Source organism: Miniopterus natalensis, chromosome 10 (genome assembly GCF_054644295.1).
Source record: "Miniopterus natalensis isolate mMinNat1 chromosome 10, mMinNat1.hap1, whole genome shotgun sequence".
NCBI lineage: Eukaryota > Metazoa > Chordata > Mammalia > Chiroptera > Miniopteridae > Miniopterus > Miniopterus natalensis.
Window position 1 is genome coordinate 84,244,933 of NC_142090.1, and position 25,870 is coordinate 84,270,802.

Here is a 25,870-nt window from a genome sequence, read left to right on the forward strand (position 1 = left end):
CCTCCTTCTGGGCATTTCCTGGGAGAGCAGACGCGTGAGGTTCCCCGGAGCCGTTAGTTGTCACGCAGCTGACGACACGTCTCCTCTTGCTCCTTAAAGCAGGTGACAGGCAGCAGGCGAGGCGAGGAGGAGGATCCAGCTCGGGGCAGGCCGTGCGGCCGGAGGGGATCGGCCGCGTGGACGGAGCAGGCCCGGCAGGGACCGGACCCCTCCGAGGACATTACAACTCGCCACCTGCTCGCGGGTGTCACCAACGCACAGGAGAACGTGTTTTAAGGGTGAGAGAAAGAGGAAGTAACATTTTTTAAAATAACACTTCGCTTTATTAACGGCACAAAAGTTTTGCTCTCTCCAAAATACCATCATTGATGTTGATAATATTTTAATGAAAGCAACACAGCTGAAGGTGCTTCAGCTTTTTAAAAAGAACCTCGGTCTCTCTCCTCGGGATGAGCCGCTTTGGTTCTAAGTTCCGTTTATTTCTATTTATTCACGATTTAGATTTATGAGCTATCAGATTAGCTGTCTCCCTAGATCATCAACTTTTAAAATATGCTTTTATTGATTTTTAGAGAGAGAGGAAGAGAGATGGAGAGAGAGAAATATCAACACTGATCGGCTGCCTCCTCAGGCCCCTACTGGGCAGGCGCCCTGACCGGGGATCGGACAGCGGCCTCTGGTTCGTGGGACGGACGCTCAACCCCCGGGCCACGCCGGTCGGGCTCACCATCCATTTTTTAATCCATCCACAGATGCAAAAGTTTCCGTTGAAATGCCGTGTGTCCATCTCCGTAGATATTCAGCAGGAGAACCTGCATGTCGACCCCCTTGATCCGCTGATCCGAGGTCCAGGGTTTCAGTTACTCGAAGTCGACCACCACCCGACACACTAAGTGGAAACTCCACAAACACAGTCCGTACGTTTTAAACCGGGTGCCGTCCTGGGGAGCGCGATGAAGCCCTCTCTGCCCCGCTCCATCCGCCCGGGACGCGACTGTCCCTCTGACCGGCGTCCAGCCCGCTAGCGACTCAGTCGGCATCTCCCGTGTCAGGTCGACCGTCCCCGCGTCGCAGCGCTCGTGTCCAGGTCACCCGGGTTTTACTCCACGATGCTCCGGAGGAGGGCGCGGTGATGCCGGCACTCGGATGCGTCAGCGCGGAGCCGGGAGCTCCTTCCTCAAGCGAGAAGGAAAATGGAGCTGCGGCTTGTGTGGTGTGAGGTCCCCCACCCTGGGCTGAGTCACTGGTGTGAGAACCGAGGCTTGAGAAGGCCGGGGAGGGGGGCGGAGGCGCAGCTAGCACAGGGGCACCCCCGAGCTCCGCGTCGGGCCCGCGGGGCCTCGGCACAGGCGTCCCGGGTAGAGCCCAGTTGCCATCATCGGTCGTCACCGCCGCCGGGATCATCTCCTGAGCCCGAGAGAAAGTCGCACTCGAGCAAGAGCGTCCGATGGCCATCGGCGAGGGTGGAGGAGTCGTCAGGGGGAAAAGCCTGTCTGTTTACGTGGGTTCAGGCGGCCAGCTGGTCTCAGTAAATAATTAACCCCGGTCCTTGCCTGGCCACTTGGAAAGGCTCGAGGACTCCGACATCTGCACAGTAACAGGCTCGGATGTCCAAGGACAGGCGCACAGTCTAGAAGTGTCCTTGTTCCCTGGGTTTACGGGAAAGTGGGGGGAGTTCTCGTTCTGTACCCTTGGAAACCAGCGTCCCTGTGCCCCGCGGGGGCCCCCGGGACGCACGAGGGGCTCTGCTGCACAGAACCCCGGGAGGGCTCACCTCACGGGGCCGGCGCGGCGAGGGCGTCACTGGCGGGGAGCCCGGAACAGGGCTGGTCGACTCTCGTATTGAACGACATTCAAAGGGACACTGACACCAGGAAAAGCCCCTGCCGACCCAGGTGACAGAAACTCCTGCCCTGGTGTCCCCCTGGGCGTCCCTGGCCGGGAGAGCCACGGCCGGGGCCTCAGTCCACTCTGCAAGCCTGTCCGCAAGCTGGATCCCAGGCCACACCCCCAGGCCAGGTCTCCCCGCTCACCCCGAGCTCTGAGTAGCTTCATAACTAAAGGGTCTGAAGGCAGAGGGGCTGGCTGAGGGTGGGGCGGACGCATCTCAGGGACCAGCAGCCTGGTCCCCACGGAGAGCCAGCACGGCCCCCCGCGCGCGGCCGTCCCCCACCGAGGCCAGGCCTGTCTGGGGCCTGGTGTGTGCCGGCGTCTGCTCCCGCCCGCAGGACCTACCAACGGGTCCCCTCGCCACCTGCTTCCTATCGGGCACGGCCAGCAGGAGCCCTGGGGGTGAGGGACGAGACCGCCCGGCTCGGTCACTCCCGGCACGGTCACTGCGGGCTGGCCGTGTCCTGCGGCCGAAGGCTGTGAATGCTGCCTGGTGGCCCGCCCTGTCCCAGGTTCTGGGATCCAGCCCCCGCCCACCTGGAATCCTGCATCCAGGTGTGAAGACGGTGCTGGGCCAAAGCCCCCTGAGAGTCAGTGGTCCCCCCACAAGGCCTGGCTCAGGGCCCCAGCCACACACAGTGAACAGGTGGAAGAATCAATGAAACAGGCAAGTTTTCAGGGACAGACAGTAGACCAGTGTTGCTGGAATGCCTGTGGGGACGGGGAACTCACTACTCACAAAACCACCACCCTCTGGCCCTCGGGCCCATGGAGCTGTCCCTCTCGCCTCCCTGTGCTGTTCCCCCCCCCCCCGGCCCCTCCTCACCCTGGGCAGTGGCCTCCCTCACCGCCGGCTGGTGTCCAGCCCGGTCCGCCCACCCGACGCCCCCTCCCAGGGGCCCCCTCACCGCCGCCCTCCCGAGGAAGCAGGAAGGGCTCATCTTGCCTGCGCGGCCCAGAGGTAGTCCAGCCGCAGCTTGACGTCCACCTGCCGGGCGTGCAGGGCCAGCGTGCACGAGAACAGCAGGATCGCCACGATCGGCTCGAAGCTGCGCCTGGAGGCGGCGTCGGCCCTTCGGCAAGAGGAGGGAGCCCAGTCAGTGCCCAGGCTTGGTCATCGAACGGCGGCCGTGGCCAAAGAGCACCCCGAAGGCTCGACACCCCCAGCGGCACCAGGCACAGCCGCGTGTCCCCGGGGCCCGAGGCCCCCCCAAACCTGGGGGGGGTGGAGAAGCCACCAAAGACTTTCCCAACCAGCGGCCAGCGCACGCAGCCTCGGGCGGACATCGCGACCGAGCGGGCCCGTCGGGGGGCACCTACCCCGCGGCCTTGGTGTACCCGCTGAGCTCCAGGACCAGGATGTAGGACGTGCTGAGCACGCACAGCAGGATCATTTTGGGCAAGGAGGAGACCCGCAGGAAGATGGCCAGGGGGAGGGTGCCCACGAGGCCGCAGAGCAGGGCGTGGGGCGCGGACTCGCAGGGCGGGGCGGGCGGCACCGGGCTCTGGCCTCCGGGCGACAGCACCACCAGGGACCCGTTGGGGCTGGAGCTCCAGGCCCAGGGCAGGCAGCCCACCTGGGGGGAGACGGGCACGCGGCCGGAGGGGCTCACTCGGGACAGAGCCGGCTGCCACCTCCGCGCCTGCGAGGGCCACCGGCTTCGTTCCTGCCCCAGCTCGGCCCTGCCCCCCTCCCACCTCCGTCCTACTTCTCTGCCCTCTGTTCACCATAAAGGGGCCGGTTTCGCTGAACCAGGAGAAGCCTGCGTTTCTTCTGCTGGATCAAGCGCCCCTGCCCTGGCTTCCCGGGCACCCCCAGGCCTGTCTGAGCCCCCCCGGCTCCCTCGTGACTCTCCTCAGGTGCCCCCTCGTCCCCGAACCTCGCCGCTCCCCACGCCCTGCGCTGCGGGGAGTCAGAGATGCTCACCACACATCCTTGGGCCACGGAGTAGATCAAGACCACGATGAAAATGCACAGGATGGTGCGAATCTGGATGGTCAGGCAGCCCGGGAGACACTGAACCACACAGGATCGTTTTTAGAAACCGTGTCGTAATCCAAAGGGACTCACGTCCGCAGTAAACACCTCACAGCAGGGACGGTCCGGTGACCTCAGTGCGGCCGGAGTCCCGCCCACGGCTCATCTCCCACAACCATCTCTTGGCCGTTTTCTTATATTTAATGTCCCAGGCGAAAAACTTGCCAAAAAACCTGGTGTCTTTCAATTAAAAAGAGCGACACCTCCCCCTCCCCCTGCACTGTGACGCTGGCACTGAAGTCGACTGAACAGATTAACCTTCGTAACGCCGCGTCCCTCCGGCTCACGAACGGTGAGAGTTCCCACGTACTGGGGTCTTCACGCTTAAGTTTTATCATTTTCTTCAGACGGGTTTTGTATAATTTTTGTTATTGATGTTTTATTTTAAATCTATTTGTTTTAAATACATTTTTTAATATTCAACAATTTCATACATAGAAGTCAGAGTTCTTTTTGGACTCACGCTCTTGAAATAGAAATAAAAATGCAAACAGAGACCACACTGTGGACAGTCGGTCCTAACGTGGCCGATGCTCTGCCGGGTGACAGCCCGGTGCCCAACCACGGGCTGCAGGGTTTGCACAATTCAGGCGAACGGGAGGAGTAACCGACCGCCGCCGGCCCTCAGCCACCGAGCCCCCGCTTCTCCTCTGCCCCGTGAGGCTCTAGGCCCCAGCAGCACAGGCCACGGCCAGCTCCAGGGGGGGCAGGAAGCCCACGGCGGGGCCCACGGCGGGACCCCCGCTCTCACCTCCCTGCTTCACTCAGCACCACAGAGATGGAGCCACGGTGCGGACGTGGGTCTACGCCCCAAACGCACGACAAACCAGCGCTCGAAGCCCGTCCCCGAGGGACTCTCCGTTCCAGGAGAACATCGAACCCTGTGCTCATTTATTCAGCCGCTGGCTGTCACCCACCCCCGGGGCCACGACCTCTGAGCAGCGCCCAGCTCCTGCTACTCGGGCAACACTTTCTACTGCGAGGAGGGCGGACGAGTGGACCAGTGTCTCCACGACCCACCTGTCCTGCCTGGAGGGCAGGTGGAGACCAAGAATGCACCTGTCCAGGTGCCCAGACACAGGACACGTACCTGGACCCGTGTGACATGCAGGTACAGGACACGTACCTGGACCCGTGTGACATGCAGGTACAGGACACAGGCCACCAGGAAACAGATGCAAAACACCAGCAGGAGCAGGAGAGCCACGCTCCTAGGACAGAGCCATGTGGTCACTTCGGGGGGGCCTGGGAGGTATGCCCGAGAGGCGCCTGGGAATCTGCCCCCCAACCCCAGCTGTCCCCCTGCCCCCGGGAAGCAGCAGGAGTCCCTGGGGACTCGCAAAGGCTGGTTCCCTTCCAGGACAGGGTCCCTGGGAGACCCAACCTCTCCCCCAGAATCTCCCAAGTCCTGAGTTTGCGAGAGGCCCCCCCCATGAGGAAGGGGGAGCTGAGCGGACTTGGCTGCCTGGCGCTGGCTCTTCTAGGAAAGCCTGAGCCCCAGGTGGGGCCGCTCAGGGGACACAATGTGCTCACAGTGCTTGCGGGGGGCGGGGGGGCACGCACGGGCCTTCTGGAAACTCAGAGATATCCAGGCGGGAGCCACACTCACTGCGGGATTATCAGCAGGTAGACGAGGCCGAACAGGGCGGCCAGGACCAGGGCGAGCCCCACGGCGCTGGTGAAGTGTTCGTCCTGCAGCTGGTGGTACTGCGGACGGAGCCCCCGGTCAGGCCTGGCGTCCCCGGGAGGCACGCGGGGGCCGCCGGGAGCCACGGGGCGTCGAGAAGGCCGCCGCCCGCCTGGGCCCGGCACCCACCTTCCGCTCCCGCTCGGCCTGCTTGTACTTGAGGGTGACGAAGTTCAGGTCCGCCAGCTCCAGCTCCGTCTGCCGGGCTTCCAGGAGGCGGCCGATGTACCGGTTGACGCGGGTGCCTGGGGTGGTGTAGACGACGTTGGTCGAGAAAGACAAGCGGTTTCTGAGTTTTTCGGAGGCTGTTCTCAGCGCCCTGCGCTGCGGCCGGAAAGAAAGGGCTGTCGTCAAATCTCCGCGAACGGGAGGCAGGCACTCACCCCGCCTGCCCCGGCGCACGGCCGGCCCGCTGGTGGGTCTGGGACCCGAGACGCGATCGTGGCTGCACCACCTGCTGGCGGTGACGCCCCAGGGGGGTTACCTCGTCCTCAGGGGTGGGGGTTCCGCGTCTGTAAGTGGGGTTACGCGGCAACTACGTGGCAGCCCCGCGAGGAAGGTTACAGGACCCCCCGCGAGCGCAGGAGGGGACAGTGCCCAGCACAGAGCAACGAAACAAGCTGGGTCTTTGAAAATATCAATAAAATCGACAAATCAGCCAGCTGGTGTGACAAAGAAAAAGACACAAACTCCAGACGGAAACGTGGCCTCAGGCCCCACAGGCATCCGGAGGGGTCCGAGCAAACCCAGGAACAAGGCTGCACACGGAAATCTGACAACTCAGACCCACGAGCCCGCCCTCGAAACACATAAGTGTCTGCAAGTCGCCCGCTGTGCGGGGCCATCCGAGCAACCTTGGAGTTGCTGGAGAAGCTGAAGTCACAGTTTCAAATTCCTGAAGAAGGGCCCTCCAGGCTGGGACGGCGTCACTGCAGAATCCACCCAACACCCAGGGCAGAATGAGCCCCGACTCCACAGGCTCACCCAGAAAACAGAAGGGGGGGAGCTGCTCCCACACGACCCAGACAAAGGCCGCACAAGGGAAGGACCCCTGCAGGCCGCCTTCTCTCGCGGATACAGATGAAAACTTCTTAGCACGATACAAGCAAACAGGAGTCCGCAGACTCCCTGGAAGCAGACCCCACGCCCACCTCTAGAGACGCGGGGCTGTTTGAACATTTCAACGTCAACGCAACCCACCCGGTTAACAGGTTACAGAGGAAAACTCCCACGATCACATCCCTGATGCAGAGAAAGCTTTCGATGGGACTCGACACCCATTCGGGATATAACTGGTCAGAAAGCTGGGAATGGAGGGGACCCTCCCCGACGAGGTGAACAGCACCTACAGCTAACATCACAGTCGGGGGAGGGACTCCCTGCTCCCGCCGTCCTCAGTGAGGCAGGGAGGGGCCGCCTCCCCTTCCCGTTCACCGGGTGCTAGAATCGCCGGCCAAAGCAATAAGGCAAGAAAAGGAAACACGGGGCAAACAGGTCGGAACAGAAGCCGGCCCTGGCCAGTGTGCTCAGTGGTTAGAGCTCAGCCTGCAGACTGAAGGCTCCTGGGTTTGATTCCGGCCAAGGGCACGCACCTCAGTTACAGGCTCGACCCCCTGCCGTGGTCGGGGTGCATACAGGACGCAACCAATCACTGTGTGTGTGTCTCTCTCTCCCTTCCGCTCTCTCTGAAAAGCAATGGAAAAAACATCCTCAGGTGAGATTTAAAAAAAAAACAGAAAGAAACAAAGGGAGGGAAAGAAACGAGGAACTGTCCCTATTTGCAAAGGATAGGAAGGTCTACGTACAAAACCCCAAGGAACATACAAAATAAAACTCCTGGAACAGGCAACTGGATTCCACTTGATTCCTTTTAAGAAAAACGAGCTATTCTAGTCTCTTTTCCTTTTCCGTTAACATTTAGAACAAGCTTGTCCACCTGAGACCCGGCTGAGACCCAGGACACGCCTGCACACGCATGTACTGCCCGGGACATCGAGAAACCGCAGCCGAGCTCGCGGCGTGAGCTCCCCGAGCGCCGTGTGGGATGCCGGCCCGCGAAGCGGCGCTGGCCAGCTGAGGCCTCTGCGGCAGGGCCCCGCGGCCGAGCGCGGAGCGGCGTGCGTGCGGGCGGGCGGCCACCCACCTTGTCGTCCTGGCAGGTCATGACGCTGGAGAAGGGGATCTCCGCCTTGAACATCTTGCGGCACTGCATGAGCTGCACCAGCAGGTAGCACACCGTCTTGAACTTCATCCGTTTGGCCGGCTTGATGTCCGAGAGGATCAGCCCCGGGAAGATCTGGGGGGACACGCGGCCGAGAGGCACGTGAGCAGACGCGCCCCGACTCCAGGCCGCAGCGTGGCTGTCGCAGGCCAGGGCGTCTGCGCCCCAGGCCTCGGGGAGGTGCCGGGACCGGCCGGCAACGTGGTTGCAAACTCGCTCCCGACGGCACCTGCTGCCAACCAGAGCGACAGCCGGGGTCCCGGGCTGAGCGGACGGCTGTGGGGCCCGGGGAAGGTCGGCAGGCGGCTGGTCAGTGTCACCACGGCCCCGGGGCCCCCCGGCCGACCTCCCGCCTGCGCCTCCGGAGGCTCCTACAGAGGGGCTCAGATCCACCCACGCCCAGGCCAGCCCCGGGCAGGGTGCGGAGGGGCCCCGGGTGCCGGGAGGAGGGGCCCCGGGTGCCGGGAGGAGGGGCCCCAGGTGCCGGGAGGAGACCAGCGGGGCCGGGGGCTCGGGCCCACCTTGCGCCGGTGGGAAGGCACAATGAAGAAAGTCTCGATGTTGTGAGCTCTCAGGAAGCTGTTCCTCTCCTGCCCGTGGCCGGGCTCCACCTCGTAGTCGCCGTTCAGGCACGTCAGGGTCGTCTTGGTGATGTGGACCTTCCTGCGGACAGGAGCAGACGGGGGCCGAGCGTGACGCCCGCAGCTCAGGGCGCCGCGGAGCCTCGGGGGAGCAGCCGTGCGCGGGCGTCTCCCTCGCTGTCACCCGGAGGCCACAGCCGGGGGCGTCCCGGCCACCCTCCCACAGGGGGAAGCGGGTGGAGCCTCGCGGCACCCCTGCAGCCGGCCGCCGCGCGAGGAGAGGGCCCCTCCCGCCCCGCTCTCGGGGGGATTTTTATGGGGCACCGAGCCTTGGCCCTGTGGACGGTTTGAAACACATTAGGCCAAGGCAGGCGGCCGTTAGAGAGGGTGTGACGTGAGGGACCCGGCCTAGAGGGGGCCCGACCCGGGCTCCAACCCCAGCACCTTCCTCGGGGAAGGAAAGAATCACACGGAGCCAGAGTCAGCACCTGGGGCAGGGCCGAGCCTCCCGGCCTCCCGCCAGCCCTTCCCCGCCCGGGGCCCATCCACTTTCCTTCTGAATATGTTTTTGATTTTTTAGAGAGAGAGGAAGAAACATGGGTGAGAGAAGCATCGACTGTCCGCCTCCTTCACACACACCCCTGGGGGTCGAGCCTACAACCCGGGCATGTGCCCCGCCTGGGAATGAAACCGGCGGCCTCTCAGAGCAGGGACGAGGCCCAATCCGCTGAGCCACACCGGCCGGGCCCCTGTCCACTTTCTGAGGCTGCACCTGAGACGACCGGGGGCCCCTCCCACACTGGGGGCAGCTGGGGGGACGGGCTCCCAGCCCCCGCAGCACCCTCGCTCAGGGCCCGGACGCACCCGGGCAGGCCTGCAGTCTCCATGACGTTGGCCAGAGTCACATCGTTGGACCAGACGTCGTATTGCCACTTGCGCAGGCCCAGGACGCCACAGAGGACCCTGCCGGTGTGCAGCCCCACGCGCATGTTCAGGTCGACCTCGGTGGCCTCGGCCACAGACCTGCAACACGGACACGGGCCGAAGCCGTGAACTCAGGGTCCCGCCCTTGCATGTCACGGCTGCAGGGCCTTTGTGGTGCCCGGGCTGGCAGGAGCACAGGGGCCCCTAAGCTATTCAGCCCAAGCCCCGAGCCACGGCCCCAGGTCGGTCCCCCGCTCCCTGGGCACTCGCCACGTCACACAGCCTCACGCCCGGGCGGCCCAGGGGGAAATGACCCTGCTCTGTGTCCTGCGACCCAGTCGGGGGCTGCGGCCAGCGCTACGACCGTGGGACCACCTGACAGTGTCCACGGCCCAGGAGCCCGGAGAACGGTCCCGTTTGACCCCAAGCTCTGTGACTCGGGGGGGGGGCAGCTGCAGAGTGACCTGTGGGGAGGCCCAGGGCTCCACAGGCCACATCAAACTACAGGCAGATTTTACGGGATGTTAAGTTGTGACTCTGTCCACCGATAAAAACAAAACAACTAAATGTGTGGACACCGAGATCAGACCAAAAGGTCAGGCGTCCTCGCCCCCTCCCAGCCAGTGACAGACGAACCAAACTCAACTCCAGCCAGGCTGAGGGACACGGGACAGTGAGGCCCCGAGGCCCTGGGGGAGACGACCCACAGAGGCTGGGACAGTGTCAGGGGTTCCGGGCAGGCGCAGGGATGGGCCTCCCCCAGGGTCATGTCCTGAATCCACAGAAGTCCGATGAGCAGGACAGAAACGGGAGGGCAGGACCGGGCGGCACCGGGAGGGCCAGAGCCACACGGGAAGCCAGGTGTCAGAGCCGGGCCTCCCCTAACGAGACGGAGGCTCTGAACTCCGTCCCGTTGCTGGCAAGGACCAGGACCCAGCAAGCCTGGCCAAGAAACAGCAGGCCAGGGCCACGGTTCAGGAGCACGCCCCGCAGGGAGCACCTGCGCCCCGTCACCTGCCCCAGGAAGACGGGTGCACATGGCTCCCCCTCGAGGGGACTCGGCTGGGTTTATACCCACTCTCGCCGGTCGTCTCCCTGCCCGTCTCGTCCAGCCACGCTCTGGAGGTCATTTCTTCCCATATAACTAAAGCCCACCTGGCCGTGCCTGGGACCACCGCAGACAAAGAAACGCAGACAAAGTTCCCAGGGGGCGGCCATGGAGACCACAGATCGGGTGGGATTCCTCACCCAGCCCCTCTCCCGGCGGGTGGGCTCCCTGCAGCCCTGGCACAGGTGACGGACTGGCCAGGACGGCACAGGCCTGCAGGGGCTCCTGGGCAGCATGGGGCCCAGCGTCCGAGCTGATGCGACCGGTCCCCGGGGGCACTCACGTGATGGTGTCGATCATGTCCAGGCCCATCTCCACGCAGCAGTGGGCGTGGTCGGTCTTGGGCTGGGTGAGGCCGGACACGCAGTAGTAACAGTCCCCCAGGATCTTGATGCGACGGCAGTGGTTCTCCTTTGGGAAAGCGGCACGTTGGTGACGCGCTGGGGCCGGCACCTGCCCCTTCCAGACCACCAGGTGCTGGAGGCCGCAGGCCATGGGGCACGACTCGCACCAGGGCCCCAGCCCCCTCCCAGGGAACTCCCCGCGGGCAGGACGGCCTCAGGAAGGGGGGCGGCCCCCGTGGCTGTGATCAGGATCCCCCTGGAGCACCCACGCTCCACGCACACCTGCACCCAGGCCTCCTCCAGGCAGGGGCCCATCTGCCCGCCCCTCAGCCCACCAGCCAACCCCACAGACCCTGCCCGAGGCCGGGAGCCAGCTCCTCTCCCGAGGTGGGGCCGGGAACACACAACAGAGCGACAGGCTCTCGCTGGAAACAGCCCTGAAGGGTGAGGTTATGACCAGAGCCAAGGACGGGTTCCTACCGCCTGTCACCCTGAGTAGCTGGGCCGGGACCGTCCAGGAGGCCCGTTGACAGAGGCCAAGCCGGGGCCGTCTCCGCGGCCGGCACACAGAGCACTCTCCACGCCGCTCCATGGCCTCCTGGACCAGTGACGAGACATCCGCCCTGTCCAGCTAGTTCATTTCCCGCTTAAAAAACTGGCACCCAGCCTGGCCCGGCTCCAGGTTGTGGAGCACGATCGAGCCCCAGACGGGCGTTGTCCCATCAATTCAAAGGGACATGACCAGCTTCCAAAACACATACGGTGTCCCCCAAAAAACGTGTGGACACTTAACAGCTGGTAGCTCAATTGACGTTCCTTTCTGTTCTGATTTAACCCATTGGAATTAATAATTATTCAAAGCGTGTGTACATTTTGGGGGGACACCCCGTAGGCGGACGTCACGGCAAACGCGGATCTAAAACGGAGCCAAGTGGGGGAAAGGTCAGCGATCCGCGCACACCTGCAGCCGCCAGCCACGGATACGGGACAAACACCGCCCGCCGCCCTGGGCACCAAGGCAAACACGCTCCCTGTTTGTCTAAGGGCCGCGGGCCTCGGGAGCAGCCGCGCCCGCCCGCAGCTGTGTGTACTTTTCCAAGCGCACACGCGTGATGCCCCACGTCCTGCACACCGGGCACGGGGACCGCACAGCACGGCGAGGAAAACACGCCCCACGCGCCCCTCGCTCAGGATTCGAGACGTATTTAAAATACGCACGACACCATCCAGGCACAAAGGAGCGAAGGGAGGAGCAGTTAGCAAGGGAAGGAGGCGCTTTCGCTGGGGCTTCCTCGCAATGACCTCGACACGGGGGACAACCCAACGGAGCCCCGGCCCGTGTGGCTCAGCCAGCTGGGTGTCGCCGGTGCACCCAAAGGTCTCTGGTTCGATTCCCAGGCAGGGCACCTGCCTGAGCTGTGGGCTCGGCCCCCAGCCGGGGCCGTGCAGGAGGCAGCCCATCGATGTTTCTCTCTCTCTCTCCCTTCCTCCCTCTCTCACATCAAATTTTTAAAAACATTTTTTTAAAAAAAGATCTGAATTGAACTGGTGGAGGGGAGGCTGCAGTGTCTGCGTGGACGTCGCACAGACGGGGGTCGAGGGGCTCGCAGGAGAGAAGAAGGGGGGGGGGGCCTCAGGGCCCAGCAGCAGAAACTGTCCAAGTGAAACAGAAACAAAAAAGGTCCAAAAGGCCACAAGGACCAGCTGAGCTGTGGGGCCCCCGGTGTCCCTGAAGGAGCAGGAAGGGGCATAAAAATATTCTGAACAGAATAAAAATAAAGACATAGCCCAGCACCGCGGGGGGAAGGGGGCTGCGAAAGCTGGGCGTCGGGGGAAGTTCGCGGCTGAATGTTTAGATCACAAGAGAGAAAAAAATCTCAAATCAGCAGCCTCAGTTTCTACCTTAAGAAACGACATTAAGAAGAGCAGCTTAAAACCAAGACAAGCCAAAGAAACAAAATAATACACATCGGACAGGAATTTACCCAAACGGGAGAACAGAGAAATCAATGAAACCAAAGCAACTCCTTTAAGAAAATCAGTAACATTGACCCACCTTCGCCCAGGATGGGAGACAAATTTCCAAAATCAGAAACGGGAGGGGAGGCATCTCCACGGACTCGACGGAGCACTTAGGGTGGCGGGAGACACTGCGAACAACTCGACCGTAGGGACTTTGACAACTCAGATGAAAGGGGCAGGTCCCGGCCCGGCCGGTGCGGCTCCGCGGCTGAGCTTCGGCCCTGAGCCTACAGGCCTCTGGCTCGGTCCCAGGTCAGGACGACCCCGGGGACCCCAGCAGGGGTGGGCAGGAGGCCGCCGACCGCGTTCCCAGCCCTCTTCCTCTCCCTCCTCTTTCTCTAACATCAGTATATTTATTTTTTTTAAGCAAATAAATAGGTTCCTTGGAAAATAAAATAACAACAAATCAAAGCTTCTTCAGGAAAGAAAAAAAATGCAGGTAACCCGAGGGGTCCTATTTGAAGTTAAATACGTAGTTAATTTGTAGTTAAAAACGTCCACAAACAGAGCCCCTTGCCCAGGTGCACCCCCTACGCTCGATGACACACGCGAGAGAGAAACGACACCAGTTCTGCGCAGACTCCCCCAGAAAACCGCGCAGAGGAAACACCCCCGAGCTCCTCTGTGGGACGAGCAGCAGTTACCCCGACATCACAGACACACAGGAAGCCCGGGAACAGCGTCCCTCAGGGGCACAGACGAGAAAATCCTAAATAAAATCTCAGCGAATCAAAGCCGACGATGCATCAACACGACCCACACCCGCCGCGCCGGGCCGTCCGGGGAAGCGAGGTCGTCCTCACACCCTTCAGACGTCAGGCAGCTCGCAGCAGCGCCGCCTAAAACGGAAAAACCTCGCGACCGTCCCAACAGACGCAACCAAACGCTGGACAAGAGCCAACATCCGTTTCCGACAGAAACGCCGCAAAACCGGAATAAAAGGAAACGTCCTCAACTTGTTAAAAAGTATCCAAAACACGGCGGCGCTGAGGTCACGCCGAGTGAGGACTGACGCTCTCCAGCGAGGATCATGACGGGACAGAAGGGCCGGCTCAGGCCGGCACCACCAGGGGCCGTGAGGACCCGTGACGTCTGCGGCGGGCGTCCGACAGCCAGATGGGTTCCCGAGGCCCCACCGCACCGGCTGGGCCGGCACAGGGGGTTCCTCGTCTGCAAACCCAGCACTCGGCCCCGGGAAACCAGCCAGAGAACAGCGCACCGGCGGGGGGACTTGGCTAGCCCACGTCTGTCTGTCTGGGCCACAGCCCCCGTGGGCCCCGAGTCTGTCTGTCCGGGCCACAGCCCCCGTGGGCCCCGAGTCTGTCTGTCCGGGCCGCAGCCCCCGTGGGCCCCGAGTCTGTCTGTCCGGGCCGCAGCCCCCGTGGGCCCCGAGTCTGTCTGTCCGGGCCGCAGCCCCGGGTGGGGCCCCAGAGTCTGTCTGTCCGGGCCGCAGCCCCCGTGGGCCCCGAGTCTGTCTGTCCGGGCCGCAGCCCCCGTGGGCCCAGAGTCTGTCTGTCCGGGCCGCAGCCCCCGTGGGCCCCGAGTCTGTCTGTCCGGGCCGCAGCCCCCGTGGGCCCAGAGTCTGTCTGTCCGGGCCGCAGCCCCCGTGGGCCCCGAGTCTGTCTGTCCGGGCCGCAGCCCCCGTGGGCCCCGAGTCTGTCTGTCCGGGCCGCAGCCCCCGTGGGCCCAGAGTCTGCCTGTCCGGGCCGCAGCCCCCGTGGGCCCAGAGTCTGTCTGTCCGGGCCGCAGCCCCCGTGGGCCCCGAGTCTGTCTGTCCGGGCCGCAGCCCCCGTGGGCCCCGAGTCTGTCTGTCCGGGCCGCAGCCCCCGTGGTCCCAGAGTCTGCCTGTCTGGGCCGCAGCCCCCGGGGGCCCAGAGTCTGTCTGTCCGGGCCACAGCCCCGGGTGGGGCCCCGAGTCTGTCTGTCCGGGCCGCAGCCCCCCGGGGGCCCCGACCCTGACCCAGCGGCGTCGGCCGGGCCAGCGCTTACCGTGGCCAGCTCGTCAAACTTGCCGAAGAGCTCGTTGAGCAGCTTCACCAGCTCCTGGGCCGTGCACTGTGACGCCAGGCCCGTGAAGCCCACGATGTCCGCAAAGAGGATGCTGCAAGACACGGGCCGCTCACTGCCTGTCCCCGCGCAGCCTCGGGGCCCAGCCCTGCCGCTCGCGATCCCCCCCCCGTGGGACCTGCCCCCCGGGGGCTGCCCCGCACCTGCCCCCCTGCCTTCGAGGTGGGGCCTCTGCCCCCGCAGCCAGGGCCTCCCCCCCGTCGCCCCTCCCCGGCCACCGCGGCCCCTCCGCTCCCAGGCCCGGCCCCCACCTCACGTTGTCATGCCGCTGGATGTAAATCTTGTGGAAGATCCTCTCTGGGGGCTTCAGGAAGTCCTCCTTCATCTCCATGGCCACGTTCCGGGGCAGGAGGCTCATGAGCAGCCGCTCCTGGGCGGGGGAGACAGGCGCTGGGCTACGGGCCCCCCGTGCGTCCCCGAGGCCTCCGCCCGGGCGAGGGGCTGCGCACCCTCCTCGCTCGCGGCTGCCGCCCGGCCCAGAGCCCCAGCGGGCGGTGCCCAGGCCCGGACGGTCACTGCGCAGGTCGCTCGGTCCCAGGGCGCGGGGCAGGTGCCTCCAGAACATCCGGCCGCTCACAGAGCCCCCACCTGTCCCCGGCCCCCCCACCGTGCACCCGGCTTCTCCAGGCAGCGGTCGCAGGAAGGGCCCCCGGCCACCCCGCCCGGTTCCTGTCTCACTGCCGACACTGAGGGCCCTCGAGCTGGGCCAGGGGGTCCCTGTCCCCGAGACAGACGGGGCCCCTGTTCTCGCGGGATAAGCGGCTCTGGAGACAACGTGGCCGTTTCTCCCTGGTCTCTGGGGATCAGACAGACATTCTTCCCCCAAGAGGACAGGACAGACGACTGGGCTCCTCCACAGAAGCACCACCCTGGGGACCCCGCTGCCCTCCTGGGCCTCAGCTTCCTCACCCAGGCCGCGCCCCTCCCCCTCCCAGGGCCCCCCGACCCGGCTCTGCCGCCCGACCGTCCAGCCGCACAGCCTGGGGTCCACTGCTCCCCGGCCTCTCCCACCCCCCTCCGCCCGCTTTGGGAAGAAAACCAAAGAACAGAGTTTAGATCCCATGTGGAATCTGGGGGGTCATCCTACTGAGGGGGGTGCATCCGGGCCGGGGGGCGAAGAAACCTGACCCCCTGGTTCACGGGCCGACCCCCAACCCCTGAGCCACACCCGCCGGGCTCGTGGTAGCTCTTCAGACACGAACTTGACAGTTTAGAAGAAAAACACCAGTTCCTCGAAAAACACAAAGTACAACTCACCGAATATGAAATAAACACTGAGTAAAGCACTCGCGCAGCTCCGTATCCATTACGGAAATGACATTCTTAATTCTAAAACCCGTAAGAAAGACGTCCCGAGCCGGGTGGTTTTACTGGGCGTGGGTACCACGCACTTAAAGATCTAACACTAATTCCACACTGAATCTTCCATAAACGGCCAGGGAACCCCTCCCAACTCTCCGTACAACGTCGACATTATCTGACACCAAAATCATACGCAGGCAAATAGAGAAAACGCCAGACCAACGTCCCTGAAGGACACAGGTGTAAAATCCTCTGACACGATTCACGTTTCAGCAACACAGGAAGACCGGGCTCGGGGGCGCCCGGCCGGGCCACAGCCAGCTCGGCACCGAGACGCCGGCCGATGTCACACACGCCGGGGGGACGGCAACGAGAATCACGTAGCAACTGACACAGAAAAGCACCGGCCGCCCTGCCTGGTGCTGCTCAGTGGTCGGAGCGTCAGCCGAGGACCGAAGTGACCGGGTTCGATTCCGGCCAAGGGCACGCGCCTCGGCTTCAGGCTCGACCCCGGCCCCGGTCGGGGCCCGTGCGGGAGGCAGCCCATCGATGCCTCTCTCCCCCTAACTCCCACTCTCTCTAAAAACCAACGGGAAAATATCCTCGGGTGGTGATTAACAAAAAATAAAAATTGGTAAAGCCCGGCCGGCGGGGCTCAGTGGCTGAGCGTCAAACCAGGATCCAGGAGATGCAGGTTCGATTCCCGTCAGGGCCCACGCAGGGTTTCGGGCGCCATCCCGCGGGGCCTGCAGGAGGCGGCCGGTCAGTGACTCTCATCACTGATGTTTCTCTCTCTCCCTCTCCCTTCCTCTGAAATCAACAAAGATTTTTTTTTTTAATGGTGAAATTCAACATCCATTTGTGACGAAGCCTCGGGAAATTAGGAGGAGAGGGGAATTTCGTCCGGATAAGGTGCTTCCAGAGAGGGGACCACTAACCCTTCCGCACCCAGGCCGCAGGCCCCTGGGAGGTCCCCTCCGTGCCGAAGAGAAACGGAGAGGAAACGAAATTAAAACCACAGCGACACGTCCCCACACACCTGTCGGAACTGTTACAACCAAAGACAGCGAGGCTGCCTCACGCGGACGCGGACGCCGACGGGCGGGATCTGCTGGGATGAGAAACGTGAGTCACCCTGGAAACGGCCACAGCTTCTCGACGAGCCCCAGCCCCGCTCCCGCCCGGACGCGCACGCCCGGAACGAAGACTCGAGTTCGCACAGACGCTGCTCCTGAACGCTCACGGCGACTTCGTGGCGATGGGCCCAGGGCGGAGCCCACCCAGGTCCTTCAGTGGGCGAGGGGTTGGCAGAGGGCGGCCCGGCTGACCACCACACGGACCGCGGCGAAGGCCACCCCACAAACCTGCATCCCAGCCCGGCCGGTGCGGCTCAGTAGTTAGAGCGTCGGCCCACGGACGGAAGGGCCAAAGGTTTAATTCCCAATCAGGGCACAAAGCTGGGTGGCGGGTTCAGTCCCTCACCTCCGTCAGCCTGGGTGCAGGAGGCAACCGGTCAACGTCTCTCTCACATCAGTGTTTCTCTCTCTCTGTCTCTCCCTCCCAGTCTCTCTAAAAATCAATGGAAAAAATACCCTCAGGTGAGGCTTAACCAAAAAAAAACCTCTGCATCCTGTGCGATTCTGCCCCAGCAGGTCCCGGCGCGAGGCTGTTTGCCCTGGCGGCTCATCCGCGAAGCCCGGACCCGGGGCTCCCTTCCCCGCCAGCTTCCCGGGGCCCAGTCGGCGTTTTAACGGCCGCAGGCTGTGCCAGGCCTTCCTCCCCTCTCGCATCGGCGGGGAGAGACGGCTCTGGGAACCGGTCCACTGTGCCGAGCTCTCCAGCACGCTGGCAGCGGGTCCCTCCCAGTAGCTCCCTGGGATCTATTTTTAACCCGCCTTTACCTGTGGCCTCCCTCGCCCGTCCCCGGGACGCTTTGATCTGCCGGCTCTTCCTTCTTGATCCAGGGCGCCAAGGCTTTTCTATGTCAAAGAGCCGGTCGTGGCATCCGGTTCAGACACTGCGAGTGGCCTCCACAGCCTCTGCTACGCTTCCCCGGGGTGTCCTTCAACCCAGAGCCCGGCATGAGCCTTTTAGGGGGAGGAGTCCTGGCCTGTGGACCTGGGCTCCGGCCTCCCGGTCCCCCTCTGCCACCGGCCACTTTGTCACTCGCTCCACTCTCCTTCCCGAGTCAGTAAAACTCCCCAGCCAGGCCCTCTTTTCAGATCACAGGACAGAGCCCGGTTCCTCCACACTCGGGGGTGAAGCACAGGCCTGGGTCAGCTCAGAGCCCAGAGCCCAGGCGGACACCTTCTGTCCTGCCCGGACCCTGTCCTGCAGCCTGACAGCCAGGAAGAGGGGTCACCTCAGCATCTCCAAGGCCCTCTCAGGGGGTCGGCCTCGGGACACTGACGACTGAGACGGAGAACCTTCTGGAGGTAAAGTGTCCAGTGAGCAACAAGCCCCCGACCGTCCCTCCCCGGCCCCTCTGGGTCCGTGGGCCACCCCGAGGACACAGTTATTCCAACGTTCCCACCTGTGGGGAGGCCTTGCTGTCTGAGACTCAGGGAGGCCGTGCCTGGCTGCGCCCAAAGGGAGCAGGGCAGCAGACCACTCAAAACTCAGATTTTGCATCAAAGCGTTCGAACTTTCTCTTAAAATGACCTCCCTCGGCAGGGCTCTTAGATCCAAACCATAAAGGGGAGGGGGCGGTGCTCCTGGCACCGCAGCAAATGTCACCTTCCTCCCAGGGTCGCCACAGACTCAGCCAGGACCGGCCCAGACACTCAGGATGACCCCGGCAAGGCCGCTGAATCCTGTCCCTGCAGCTGGGACAGACGCAGGGTTCGACGCTGGGTGTCTGCATTTCAGAGCGGGTCCCTTATTTCCCCTCCCACAGACCCTGGTGGCATAAGCACAGACCTGTCCTGCAAAACCCCTGCTTCGTGCACCAAAGCCTCCGACCTCCACGCCTCCGAGTAGACACAACACACCGGCCATCGGCCTCTCCTAGTGCGTCTGCCAGTCCACCTGCCTGCCTGCAAATTCGGCCCGCGAGTCCTCACCTCCACGCTGACCTCACCCTGTGCTGACCCCTCCCACGGTGCGAGGCCCCGACTCACTCTCAACTTCTCCTGGCTCCTTCCATGGGGGCCACAACAAGTCAACGGCCTCCACTTCACCACACGCACACCCCCAGGCACCCCAGCTCCTGCTCCCGCTCCTGCTCCCCCAGCTCCACTGAGCAAGGACCCCATTCCCAGCCCCACAGCCCCAGCCCGGCACCTCCTGCTATGGGGGCACCCCTACCCAGCACCTCTCCCAGAACTGGGTGCATCCCTCTACATCCCCTCCCAGAACTGGGTGTGTCCCCGGGACCCCTCCCATCACCCAGGACTGGGGTGCCCTCACTGGGTCAGGCTGGAAAAGACTCCAACAGGGGCTACTGATCGAACTGCTCTGTGAATGAGCTGAAACATGAAGACAGATCCTGACGACCCCCACACGGTCAGAGCACCCCTCACCTAACTCGGGGACTGCGGTTTTCACACTGACACAGTGCAGGGCTGTACAGAGCTGCCTCGGCCACCTCCAGGCTACCCTGGACCTTCCAGGTGGCCCCCGGGGAGCCTCAGCCGTGCCTGCCGGTGCCTAAGAGCCCGAGAGGCAGCCCAGCCCCATCCAAGCCTGAGTGCCCCCCTCCACCATCCCAGAGAGGCAGGGCTCCCTGGGCCCGCGAGGCAAGGGGGGGACCTGAGTGCCGGCGACAAGGGACAAGGCTGCCCAGGGAAGCAGCTGTCCCCGTGACTGACCCGCAGGCTGCCCCTCCGTCAGTGGGGGAGTCCGGCAGGTCCCGACGCCAATGGCCCTCGCTCAGGATGGGCCGTGACATCAGGGGAAACGACCGGCCCACGCACCCCATCTCCTTCCCGAACGGTGCCGCTGTGAAGCCACGGGGCGACCACCGAGGAAAACGAGCCACAGGTTTGGAACCATGAAACACTGTCACCCAGGGAGAAGCAAAGCCGGAGGGACGGCCCTCGGCCAGCCACCCACCTGCTTCTCATTTTCGTCCTCGAGCCGCAGCCGGTCCTCGATGCAGGTCCGCGCCTGCAGGAAGGCCCTCCGCTGGGAGCGCTCGGCCAGGACCCTCACGAACACGCCGTACATGTTCACGCTCAGGAAGAGCAGGGCGTTGGCGCAGAGCTGAAAGGGAGAGGACAGCCGGTGGGAGGGGCCCCTGGGTCCCGGGAAAGAGCCACAGCCCGGCCTCTGCTCCACACGTCTGTCCCGGTCGCTGTGGAAATGGCAGGTGCCAGGGCCAGCGCTCCTGGGTTATATGCCCATAAATATGCCCCAGACAGGACGGCCCGCGGCTCACAATCACGCAGCACAAGACAAGCACAGTGCCCGCCCGCGAGCCGCAGGCCGTGGTCGTGGGGCTCCTGCCAGAGACCAGGCATTGAGGGCAGGGCAGCCGCGGGATGAGCTGCAGACAAGGAGAGGAGAGACGGGGTCCACCTGGGCAGGGACCGGGGGCGGGGTGGGGAGCAGCGGGAGGAGACAGCGGGCGTGGAGGGCTGCAGCCTTCAGGCGACTGTCACAGCCTCAAACACATGCCCTCGAGGGGGTTTACAGACACGGCTGCAGCTGGCAGTGACTTCCATCTAGAGATGTTAGGGCTGTTCACAGGAGGTGACGGGAGACAGGCCGAGGGACATGAGTCTATAAACCCCAGCACCCAACTGGCATCTCCAAAAAACAAGAGTGAACTCGTGCCAACAATATGAACGGAGCCGGAGCTGCCATCCCAGAGGAACTGCCTGGCTCGTCTCATTCCTCAACATGGATGTTCAAACGGGGCAAAGTAACCTCTGCACCGGGCCTAAAGCAACATTGTTTCCTAAAGAACTGTTTGCAAGGATCACAAGAAAGAGATCTGATGACTCCCGGGCTGAAAATTAGAAACATTGTTTAGAATCAGTCACTGTTGCATTCTCTGCACCAACAGCAACGCCTCCTGCGGTGGATGGAGCTGTTTCCCTTCCACTTCTCCTAAATACCCATCACCTTTGACTCCTAATCAGGACATTATTTGGGCTCCTGCCTGAATCAGTGTTTCCAGAATCGCTGTTCTTATTGATCACAAATACATGCTTGTTGCCTCTGACTTTCAAAGGCCTGTTACTTGGGGGGTTAACAGTCATCAGCAAGCTGGAAGGGCCAACTCGGTCTCACGTACACCTGCCAGGGTAGGTGCACACACCTGCACATCTCAGACAGACAGGAGGGGAAACACTCCCCCTGGAGACCACTGCACAACACCCTCTGCCAGCCAGAGAGAGGGCCGGCTCTCCCCTGCGACGGGCATACAGGAATGGCTGCAAGTCCTCTAAAAACAGTGCCCACTTTGACCCTGAACAACCCCATGTGGCCCTGGTCATCTCTGCCTGACCCTGGTCATCCTCCCTGTGACCTTGGACATCTCTAGTCCCTCTAAACCTGGGGACTGTCTCCTAGTTGGACGTGAACCAGGGGTAGGTTTGGAACCAGGGGCAAGTTTGTTTCTGTGCGGCCCGTGTCTGGTGCTTCCTGCCAGGTTGGGTGGCTGTGCCCGGGGGCCTGGGCTGGGTCCCAGCGACCAGGGAGGTTTTCTGTCCTCTAACAGACCATCTGTTGTATTTGGGCATATGCTCGTGCCAGTCTGTTTACAAAGGCACTGGAAGCAGTTGGAAGACCAGTAAACACGAAACAATAAAGTGCATTTTTGTAGAGTCAATATTTAAACTGCACTGAGCATGTTTAACATGCCCACGGGCACAGTAGGGGCACGTGCACTGCACAAAGCACATCTTCCCAGGAGACGCATAATCATTTTGGCTCCCAGCCTCAATTTAATGTCTTAAACATGCAGAACATATGACACATGGGACATCCATCCTCCCAGGAGACAGCAGCGACCCCTCCCAAGGTGCCATTGCCAATAGCACCCCAGTCTCCAAGGGCCCCTGCGATGGAGCCCTCAGCTGTCATCTCCTTCAGGATGGGCACAGTTGGTGGAGGAAAAGGGGCCCAGGTCAGCCCAGCGCAGCCCAGCGCAGGGGTTCAGGAGGCCAAAGGTCTGCCCATGGGCCAGGCAGACGTGGCTTTTCCAGAGAGCAAGACCTCAGCTGGCCGGGGAGCAGGGATGGGGGAAGGCAGGTGTCCCCACTGAGGTAAGGGTGGGACAGAGGGGCTGAGAGACAGGCCGGGTGGGGGCACAAGGGCCAGGGGAGGCAGGACAGTTTGGCCAAGGGGCAAATCGCTAGTAGAACAGGGGACGGTCACCCGGAGCCCTACCTTGTCACACCTCCACGCCCACCTTCTTTACACCTTCCCTCTACTCCGGCCACGAGGAGGCCCCACCTGGTGGCCACCGGGCACCTGGCTGACCTCCCGACCTGTTTTCCCGCCTCCTTCACTCACACACCTCCGCCATCAGGGGCCTCAACAGGGATGAGAGTGACCGAGCCAAGGGAAGCGAGCCCAGACGAGGTCACCTGCCAGCAGGTGTGGCGAAGACGAGGTGCTGGGTCGCTGGCAGCAAAACAGGCTGGGGGGCCCCCGCTCCAGGAGGGGCGCTGTCGGCAGGTGAGTGCAGTGCGGACGGCAGGTCGCACTGGGGCAGGAGAAGCAGGGGACCTGCTTTGTAAAAGCGGGTGCTGTCTTCACCTCTCACCTCAGGACAGCCATCCAGTCCCCTCACGGTGCCGCTCAGCACCCACCCCCACCGACCCGTCACTGTCACCAGCGCCCGCATCCACTGCGAACCTGAACGCATTCTAAAGCAGCAGCTGTGATGCCCTTCATACAGGCGGGGAAACCGAGGCTCAGTGAGGGAAGGGCACAGCCAGGAGCAGCGACCCCCAGGCAGTTAGTCCCCAAGAACCCGCTCCCAGTGTGGGGTCCGTCCCCCTAGAGCCCAGGGCTCCCTCCTCCTGGGGGCAGGGCAGGGCTCTGTGCCCAAGGCTCCCTGACACACTGCTTCCTCTCTCCTTTAACCTTTTAATTCTTCAAAAGACATGACCGGAGTCTGTACAGAACATTCTTTACGGGAAAAGGGGCAGCTGACAGCTTGCCCGTCACAGAACCAGCTATACCCTTGACCCACCAGCACTCACAGCAGCCCCTCCTCGCCCGCGGCTGCTGCCTGGGCTCCGGGCTCCCTTCTCATCTCCTGGGGAGGCTGACCTGGCGGGGGGCTGGGGAGAGCTGGCTGTGGGGGCCAAACGCACAACAGATGGGAAGGTTGTGGGGGGAGGGCTCTAGGAGTAACCACCCCCCAGAAGATCAAGCGAGGCCAGGTGCAGCCCACAGGAGGCAAGCTGGAGGCCTGTTGGGGAACAGGGCCTCTGAGCCGAACCCTAACCCTGCCTGCCCCCATCTTCCCCCTTCCCTCCCGTCCCCCTCCCTGGGGCTAGCAGACCTTCCCCCTTCCCTTCTCTCTGCCTTCACCCCTGTTTCTCTTCCTCTCCTGGCCCCCAATCCCGCCAGGTACTCCCTCCTCCTGCCCTCCCAGCCCCGCCCCCTTTCCCGCCCTGGGGTGAGGTCCAGAATTGTCCCTCCAGTGGGTCCTGTGGTTCCTCCCACCACATGAGTCCAGGCATGAAGTCTGGGGGTGCCTCGCTCTCTCCTCCCCCTCCCAGCTGCCTGACCCCCATCCCCCACCCGTGTCTGGTCCATCCAGCTTCCCCCTCGCCCCCTTCCCCCATCTCCTCCACCTGCTGCCTTCTCGCCCTTCTCTCCCTGACCCCTCTGGCTCCCACCACCCTCTGGCCAAAGTGCAGCCCAAGGCAGAAGGGGGGATGGGCTGCACCCGTGGAAAAGCCAGAGAAGCTCCGAAAGCTCCTCTTGGCAAAGGAGGAGCCCCCGGGGAGGGCTTGCGGGTCCTGGTCCCCGCCACCATCTCGCCGGCCGGGCCCAGACAGACAAAGTTCGGTCTTACGATTGAGGTCGGAGCCCTGGAGGACCAGGGGCGGTAGGACCAGAGCTCTGGGCGACCTTGGCAAACCCAGTCCTTCTGGACCAGAGAGGGGTCCACCCCGGGCACCAGGGTGACTAGAAGGGGCAAAAGTCCTTCCCCCTCCGCGCTGGGCAGGGGGCTCCAGGCTGGGAGGGGCTCTGTCAGCCTCCCGCGCCCAGGTGCACACAGGAGGGGAGCCCCAGGCTGTGCGCGCCCGGGGGGAACCCTGCCCTGGGCAGCTCCCAGCCCACTCCCCGTCCCTCCCGCGAGGACGGGCGCACCCAGAGCCCGCCGGCTGGTCACCGGCTGCCTGACCTTGGCGCAACCCTTGCCTTCGCCACGCGGTCCCCGGTCTCCACACTCCACACCCGGAGGCGCGCTGTGGACTGTGCCCCCGAAAAGCGCCCAGCCCCGGGGGGCCAGCCCACTCGTCCCCGGCTTGCTGAGTGACCTTGAACGGTCCCCCAAATCGAGGCCTCGGTTTCCCCACCCGCCCAGGAGGCAGCCGCGCCTCGTTCCCAGCGCCCCCAGCCCCTCCCGGGCAGGTGCGTGCCGCGCCCCGGCACTTACCGTCCTCCAGAGGCGTGGGCGTTCGGCGGGGACCAGGGTGGCCGTGACCAGCAGGTGCGAGGCGGCCACCGCGACCCCGAAGCCCACGGCCAGCGGGCTGCGCACGGGCAGCAGCGCGTAGGACACGAAGGTGACCAGGAGGAGCTGCCAGACGCCCTGGTCCGCGGCCGCCCCGGCGGGGAAGCCGGCGCCGCCGAGCGCGAAGGGACAGCAGAGCAGCGCGAAGGTGAAGCTGAGGAGCAGCGCCAGCCGCCCGACCTGCTGCAGCTGCCGCACCTGCAGCGCGCGGACGTTGGTGACCACGAGCAGCGCCAGGAACAGCACGAAGTGCACGGGGGGCGAGCCCCGCGCCAGGCCGGACCCGGGCCCCGGCGCGCCCAGCAGCTCGGCCAGCGCCAGCGCGCCCGCCAGCAGGCTGAGCACCGAGAGCGCCTTCAGCGCGGCCGCCTGCTCCAGCCGCAGCGTGTAGCCGCGGAACAGCGCCTCCAGCTCGGGGCACGCGAACTCCTGGGCGCACGACCGCGGCCCGCGCCGGCCGCCCGGCTCGGCCGCCCGCTCCGCGCCCCCGGGCTCGCCCGCGCCGCCGCCGCCTCCGCCGCCGCCTCCGCCTCGGCCGCGCGGCGCCCCCGCCATCCCAGCGCCATGCAGCGGGCGCGCCCCTCGCCGGCCGGGGCGCCGGGGCGGGCGGGCGGCGAGGCGCCGGGCGGGCGGGCCGACTTGGGGCGCCGGCTGCCCCGCGCGCGCGCCCCGAGCGCGTCCCCTCCCCGGCGCGCCTGCGCACTGGCGCCGCCCGCGCCCCCGCCCCGGCGCCCCGGCGACCGCGCTGCGACAGCCGAGCCCCGAGCCGCCCGCATCCCGCCCCCGCGACCCCCGCCCGCGCGGCCTCGGTTTCCCGCCCGCGCGCGGTGCGGCCCCGGTACCGTCTCCCGGGCGGTACCGTGCTGAGTCCCGCGCTGCCCGGGGGTTAATCCCGCCAAGGGTGTGCTTCCCCCCGGGGCGCCAGGCCCTCGGGGCCAGAGGGGCTCGAGGCGCCACCCGCACCCGAGGCCGGGTCCTGCGAGAGGCCGGAGCAGCGCCCGGGACCCCGCGCCCCTCCCCGCGCGGACCCCCGGCTCCT

The 25,870-nt window shown here is 64.2% G+C and overlaps 1 protein-coding gene across 1 annotated transcript in view; it reads right to left on the bottom strand.

Moving 5' to 3' along the window:
• ADCY1 (adenylate cyclase 1) overlaps positions 1-25,386 on the bottom strand; it is a 32,428-nt gene extending 7,042 nt beyond the window's left edge. The window contains exons 1-14 of the mRNA XM_087821452.1: positions 24,754-25,386; positions 20,238-20,387; positions 15,134-15,252; positions 14,805-14,916; positions 10,733-10,860; positions 9,282-9,440; positions 8,358-8,499; positions 7,759-7,911; positions 5,745-5,939; positions 5,538-5,635; positions 5,055-5,139; positions 3,818-3,907; positions 3,211-3,467; positions 2,837-2,963 (exon numbers count right to left, since the gene is read on the bottom strand). Of these exons, the coding sequence (XP_087677578.1) occupies positions 2,837-2,963; positions 3,211-3,467; positions 3,818-3,907; positions 5,055-5,139; positions 5,538-5,635; positions 5,745-5,939; positions 7,759-7,911; positions 8,358-8,499; positions 9,282-9,440; positions 10,733-10,860; positions 14,805-14,916; positions 15,134-15,252; positions 20,238-20,387; positions 24,754-25,386 (2,448 nt within the window). The remainder of the gene's footprint in view (positions 1-2,836; positions 2,964-3,210; positions 3,468-3,817; positions 3,908-5,054; positions 5,140-5,537; positions 5,636-5,744; positions 5,940-7,758; positions 7,912-8,357; positions 8,500-9,281; positions 9,441-10,732; positions 10,861-14,804; positions 14,917-15,133; positions 15,253-20,237; positions 20,388-24,753) is intronic.
• Between the last annotated feature and the right edge of the window lie 484 nt (positions 25,387-25,870).